This window comes from Vombatus ursinus, unplaced genomic scaffold (assembly GCF_900497805.2).
Source record: "Vombatus ursinus unplaced genomic scaffold, bare-nosed wombat genome assembly UNPS02014179.1, whole genome shotgun sequence".
NCBI classification, from domain to species: domain Eukaryota; kingdom Metazoa; phylum Chordata; class Mammalia; order Diprotodontia; family Vombatidae; genus Vombatus; species Vombatus ursinus.
The window spans coordinates 2,021,077-2,027,700 of NW_020953957.1; the positions used below are offsets into that span (position 1 = coordinate 2,021,077).

The following is a 6,624-nucleotide window of genomic DNA, read 5'->3' on the forward strand; positions in this document are numbered from 1 at the left end:
GATTGGTCCTCAGCAGAGGGAGGAGTAACCCCGCAGGCCTGCCTCCCCCTCCCCTGGCTTTCTCAAACCCCTACCTCCCCTCCTAGTCCCAGGTGGGGACCCGGGAGCGCTGGCCGAGTTGCCCGCGGGAGGGCAGCCGCGGCCGCTTCCGGACCCTACCCCGCCCAGACCTTCTCCCAACTTTCCCGCAGCCAGCCCAAGGCTGTGCCCAGGGACACCCCCAGCCCCAAAGTCTGAGCACCTAACTGCCTGAATGTCTTGTCCTGGGCCCTCCCGCTGGCTCACACCCCTCTCCCCCTTAGGCTCGGGCAACCCTGAGCGTAACCAGCCCGGCGATCGGGACTTGGGACTTGGGGTGGTGGACTGGAGGGTTAGGGAGAGAGGGGCGTGTCCCTCTCGGACTCGGCCTAAGCTCAACCTCTTCCCCCGTCCTTTCCCCGCCCTCTCCTCCGGCCCGACACAGCCCCCGGACCGCCCCCCTCCCCGAGGCGGTGCTGAAGGAGGGAGAGGCGGCCCCCACCCCCGGGTCAGTCTTTTCGCCTCGCACAGTGACTGCGCAGCGTTGAGTGGAGCCCGAGGTACAGGGGAACGGGGCTGGGGATCCGGCGAACTTGTCCTGGGGGTGAGGGCGGGGGGCCGCCCGGTCGCTTTCTTCTTCCTTCTCCGGCCTGTTCTCCTAGATGCCAGGTGGGGAGCGAGGGAGCCTTGGCTTTGGCCCGCGGCCGATTTCCTCTCTGGCTGGGGGAAGGGTTCTGTTTGCCCTGCCCAGTGGACGCCGCTGCCGTCGTGGGCAGCGCCGGGATGAGGGACTGGGCGGGGGGTGGGAAGAAGAGGCAGCTCTATCCCTCCCCCCCCTCTCCTTTATATCTCCTTTCCCCTCTTTTCTCCCCTTGCAGACTGGGCCCCCTGACCCTTTCCCCTCCCCCCGCCCCGTCGGTTTCCTGAAACTCTTCCCCCCGCCTCGCTGAGCGCTGGGTGGCCCTAGGTTACTGGGAGGCAGACCCCGGCGTCCTGGCTCTCAGCTTGGAGTGCGGGCTGCGAACCCTAGCGTGGTACTGATTTAGGGAGGGAATGGGGCCGATGAGTTCAGTCCACTCCCTGGAATACGGGGGTGGGGGTAGGGTAAGGGGATAGGCTTAGCCCGGCTCGAGATGGTCCTTTTGGAGTAACAGTGCTTGCTGATTCTGTTTTAGGGAATCCTAATGCAACTCCCACCCCTCCTGGAGCATTCTTGGAGGTCAGGCTGTGGGTGGGGGAGGGTGGTAAGAAAGACGTAACTATCTTTCTGAAAGGCCTCATACCCCTCCCTTCTGACCCCACCCAAAACCCTTCTACCACCCCAGACCCTTTTTTGTTATGGACCACCCCCCAGGGACTTAGGGATAACCGATGACTGACTTTTTTTTTTTAGGATAAGTTTGGTCCTCGCCTTCACAATTGAAGAAAATGTTAAATTTCAGCTAGAGGTTAATAAAAGTAATTTTTTTCCCCCGTTCAAGTTGACAAACCCAAGTTAAAAACTCCATTGGCCCCATTACAAGGTTGAAGAGAAGATTCTGACCTCACTTACCCCCCCCCCCACCCCCCACGCCCTGTTCTTCCCAATATCCAGAGTCTCCAATTGGTTTCAAAGTTGAGGGTTGTGACCTCTTCTCTTCTGCCATGGTGGGACCTGGGGGGGGGGGGGTTCAGGGCAGGTGCTGTCACCCTGGAAACACAAGAAGCAGCCTCTTTGGAATAGGGTGTTGGTGAATCCAGATGTGTCTTCTTACAGGCCTGGGAGAGAAGCCCCAGTCTCTAGGCCCTCCACCTTAAAGGCGATCCAATGAAATGGTCTTGCTGGGGGGGAGGGTAGCTGACTGAGGCCTAGTTAAGGCCTCCAGGATGGGGTTAATGGAACAGCCCTGTTGCCTTTTTCCTGAGAGCTATTGGTGCCAGACCTGGAACACACTCCTAGGTCCTGTGTGGCAATTTTTTACTTTACTTTAATTTGCCTCAGTTTCTTCATCTGTAAATTTTGGAGTTGAATTGCAGCAAGGGAGTAGGGAGAACTGACCCTCTTAGCCTCCAGTAGAAGAGGTCACAGCAACACACTCCAGCCAGCCAGACATGGCTTAGATGACTTCAGCCATGCTCCTTCTTGACACAATTGCTCTTCTCTCAAAACAGGAACTCTGGCTATCCTCTGATTGACCTTCACCTCCAGTTTCTGCCCTGAAAACCTAGCCTTCTGGGTAGGCTAGAGCAGTGGCATCTTGGTGACTTGAAGTCGGGTCCCCCTCCCCCTCTTAGTGGGGCTTTCCCGAAATCTGGTGCAAGTACTTTAGCGGGGACTCGCCCTTCCCATCTCTGTCTGAAGTCTCCTATCCAGCTGGCTTTGCCAGTGTTTGTCCATTGAAGTTTGAGGTAGAGGAAAATGGTTTGTTTGTAGAGGGAATCTTGAATCTATAGCTGGAGGAAGGGTCTTTTTGTCTTTAATTTTTTGGGGGAGTGGGCTATCCCTGCCTTCCCCCTTTTCATCCTAGAAAAATCCATGTGATGCTTATAGAGTATGGTCAAGTCTCTGCACTTACATGGTATGGCACCTCAGGCATAAGACTTAGAGCTGAGAGGAATCTTAGAGATAATTTAACCCCTCAATTTACAGACAAAAAACTGAGGCTCAGGGAGATAAAGGCAGGAAACTGTCACTCAAGTGGGAGAAATGGGATTCGAAGCAAGTCCCTCAGTTTTTTTTAGTCCATCCTGCTTTCCAATACACCACTTTTGCCCCTTGTTGTAGACACTCATTGAACTGGATGAGTTTAATACTCATTCTGACTTATAACCCTCTTCTCCCTCCCCTTCCCCCAATCCTAATACTTGCAACCAGGTTAACCCTAATGGTCATTATTTCCATACTGATGAAAACGTTTTTCCTTTACTCTGATTAAAGGTTTCTTCCTAGAGAAAGGAAAGTTCTAGAACCTGGCTGACTGAAATGACTTGGAGGGGAGTGGTGGGGAGAGGGTTGGTTCAGCCTGGTTGCACTTGGGGTGAAGGAGCAGAGGTAGTGGGCAGCAGCCCATAAGTGAAACTGAGAACATAGACCAACAGGATTCAGTGCCAGAACTAGATTTCCTCAATTGTCTCCTCCTCCTTGAACAGCTCTTAGATTAAGCCTTATTTATCTCATCCTTTTGGGGCCCCTCCCGGCTAGGTTACAATCCTCGCTCCAACCCTCAACACACAAAGCTCATCAGGTTTCCAGAGCTGCCCTCTTCCCCAAGGCAGAAAGAGATCTGGGAACTTAAAAGTGGCCAGGTCAGCCTCTTTCCCCAGGGAAACAGGAGAAAGGGACTCTTCCTGGTTGAGGGGAAGGGAGCTGGGCCAGGCTTGGTCTATGTGATAGGAAGGTGTGATGAGTTGTTTTGGACATGTGTGTTGCGGGAGGTTGGTGTTGGAAACCCCAGGAAGCTGACTCTCCTAGCCTGAGTCACAGGGAGGGGTGTCGGACGGACTGGGCAGGGCCTGGGACGGAGCTGAAGTTGGTTGGGGGCTGGAGGGAGAGGAGCCAGGAAGGGCTGTTACAGGGAGAAGGCTATTCTCCTGTGAATTCTTTTCAGCCAGAGTTGCCGTGTGTGACTGCGCTACAGTGTGGCTATTGTCTCCCTCCTGGGGCTGAGTGACCCAGTGTAACTGCCAGCCCTTGGGGGAGGGGGTGGGCAAGATGCCCAGGCACCAAAGATGAGGGTATTGCCAGGACTGAGCCTCTCTTGTGTTCCCTGCTAGGGGGCGGGGGGAAGCTCTGTCCCTGCTGCTACTGTCCTCAGCCTGGGGGTTCCCTGTTTTTCTGCTCTTCATTCTAGGGGCTACTACACATCTCCCTGGCCTTAGGGGAAGGCTGATTCCTTACTGAATCACTGGGAGTGACCCTAACTGGACTGGGAGGGCTTACTTACCCCCTTTCCCTAGTCCTACCTCAAGCTCCAAATCAGGACCTGAAGCTGAGAGCAAGGACACCCCAGTACAACAAGGATGTGCCTGGGCAAACCCCCTCCAACTCTGTATCTGTTTCCATAGGGTTCAAAGAGAATGCTTTGGGCTTGATTGGAGCTTTACTGTTCGAGGTTCAGCTGTCCCCACTGACTCTTATCTCTTCCAGCTCCAGCCATGGCTGCAATTCGGAAGAAGCTGGTGATTGTGGGGGATGGTGCCTGTGGGAAAACCTGCCTCCTCATTGTCTTCAGCAAGGACCAGTTCCCAGAGGTCTACGTCCCCACCGTCTTTGAAAACTACATCGCTGATATCGAAGTGGACGGCAAGCAGGTGATGTGGGGAGCATCCCATTCCACAGCAAGGACACTTTCCCCGTTCGCCAGAAAACAGTTATTACCCACCCTAGATGTTATTCTTCTTTCCCATCCTATTGCTGACTAAAAATGCCCAATAGAACTGGCAGCAGAGACCTGTTTAGCAAAGTGCTAGTCAGAGTCGATCTCTGCTGAGAACCTCAGTCTGATTGGTATGTCTTAGAAAGAGCTCTAAGTACAGAGGCAGAGTTCAAATCCTTCTGGTGCTCCCTGCCTATTAACTTTGGGCAAGTCCTATCACTACCCTGGGCCTCAGTTTCCTTATCTGTAAAATAAGGGCATTAGACTAGATGGACTCCAGTTTTCTTCCAGTTCTAGACCTATGCTCCTGTGATTCCCGAGGGGGGAAGGGGTTGGAGGGGACTGATCACTAACTGTGCCTGCCTTTAAGGTGGAGCTGGCACTATGGGACACAGCCGGGCAGGAAGACTACGACCGACTTCGGCCGCTCTCTTACCCCGACACTGATGTCATCCTCATGTGCTTCTCCATTGATAGCCCAGACAGCCTTGGTGAGGCATAGGGTATGGGGTGGGGAATGGGAGATTCCCTGACAACCCTGTATATGTTTCAGATTCTAAGTCACCCAGGGCTATGTGGGAGTTTTTTTGTGGGGGGGGGGGGGGGGGGGGACAGATACAACCTGTTTTGCCTTTTCCCAGAATGCCCTCTAAGATACCAGTTTTGTCCTGGAACGTTTGCCAGGTATGGGGATAGAAGCTGACATCTTTCTTATGTTCATGTGTTGGTGGTGGGGGTTTTCTGTGCAGAGAACATTCCTGAGAAATGGACACCAGAAGTAAAGCACTTCTGTCCCAATGTACCCATCATCCTCGTGGGAAATAAGAAGGACCTGAGGCAGGATGAGCATACCCGGAGAGAGCTGGCCAAGATGAAGCAGGTGGGGGGCTGAGGGCCATCCTGGGGATGAAACGGGGCTAGACTGGGCTGATGCAGATTCTTATTGGAGAATAAACTGCCAAACTGCCCTTTTCTTGGGGAGATAGATTACCTCCCAGAAAGAGGGAGGACAAGGGTGTGTGGACCCAAGGAACAGAGTAGCAGAAGCCCTCGAGATCTAGATGTATTCTAGGTTCTGGCTTTTCCCTCCGCCCAAGCACTGGGGCCCATATTTTTTAGCTCAACCTCTGCTTCCTGGCAAGAGGAAAGCCTGGGGAAGCCCCAGCTTCCCTCCTAACCTCTGCCACCCTTCCACCAGGAACCTGTGAGGTCAGAGGAGGGCCGGGACATGGCCAATCGGATCAGTGCCTTTGGCTACCTGGAGTGTTCCGCCAAGACCAAGGAGGGCGTCCGAGAAGTGTTTGAGATGGCCACCCGGGCTGGCCTGCAGGTCCGGAAGAACAAGCGGCGGAGGGGCTGCCCTCTCCTCTGAGCTCCCCCTATCCACCAAGGTCTACACACCATCGGACTCCATCCGGCTAGTTTTTGGTCCCTTCCTGCCCAAGGCTACGTGTGTTCTAATGCTTTCCTGCTCTTGAGAGTAGAGAAGATCCTTTAGGAGGCCAGGGACCATCCGCGGATCCTCGGGGAGGGGTGTCAGAGCTTAGGGCTTGCCTCCCATCTGAAATAGGACTGTGCTTTCCAAGTTGGAGAAGCAGGGGTAGGGGCTGAGGGGAAGTGGTCTTTACTGTTTATCCTGCCCTAAGGTTCACCCACCAGCATTTTTTTTACATAACTAGTTCTGGAGCCTAGTTCTTTCTCAGTGCCTCCCAGTGAGTGAGGCTTCCTTCTCCCCCCCCCCCCCCCCCCCCCCACTTTAGGCACGGCTGAGGATTATTTCTCATTGTTCTTCCAGATGGAAGACACTCAATAAAGGTCTATGGGGGCTCTCAAGGTTTGTTCCACGGCTTCTCCTTCCCGCCCCCCCCCACCTTGTTCCCCTAGGCTGTCTTCCTGTTCTCCTTCCTGGAGGAAAAGGAGTCAGCCAAGCCTGGGGGCTGGCATATAGGGCAACACAGCACACCACCCCCCTTTTCCCCCAGGCTGGGCTTGGAATGAGGTCAGTCTTGGCCCGGTGCCTGAAAAGGCGGGTGGAGGGGAGTGGCCTGTGGCTGTGGCTAAAATTAGAAACCTGTGTGGGTGGCTTTCTGGGGCCACCTCCCACTCTGCTTCCTCCTTCAGCCCTTGGGTTTGGGGGTGGGGACAAGGTCCTTTTCCCTGCCTCTTTTTCTCTTAGTTCTACCCCTCCTTTGGAAGGGAGAGCCTGGCCCAGCAGAAAGCTGTGGGGAGGTGGACTGTGGAGGCCCAGAGG

General features: G+C 54.5%; 1 protein-coding gene across 1 annotated transcript; it reads left to right on the forward strand.

The window, feature by feature from the left end:
• Nucleotides 1-469: 469 nt before the first annotated feature.
• On the forward strand, nt 470-6,206 carry RHOC (ras homolog family member C). Its single transcript, XM_027860381.1, has 5 exons — nt 470-578; nt 4,145-4,308; nt 4,744-4,864; nt 5,123-5,253; nt 5,572-6,206. The coding sequence occupies exons 2-5, from the start codon at nt 4,153-4,155 to the stop codon at nt 5,743-5,745; spliced, it is 582 nt and encodes a 193-aa protein (XP_027716182.1). The 5' UTR covers nt 470-578; nt 4,145-4,152; the 3' UTR covers nt 5,746-6,206.
• The last annotated feature ends 418 nt before the right edge of the window (nt 6,207-6,624 follow it).

Excerpts from the sequence above, each read along its gene's own strand:
- RHOC (XM_027860381.1), top strand. The coding sequence starts at position 4,153 with ATGGCTGCAATTCGGAAGAAGCTGGTGATTGTGGGGGATGGTGCCTGT. Across the intron at positions 4,309-4,743 it reads TCGAAGTGGACGGCAAGCAG|GTGGAGCTGGCACTATGGGA; the intron begins GTGATGTGGGGA and ends CCTGCCTTTAAG. Across the intron at positions 4,865-5,122 it reads TGATAGCCCAGACAGCCTTG|AGAACATTCCTGAGAAATGG; the intron begins GTGAGGCATAGG and ends TTTTCTGTGCAG.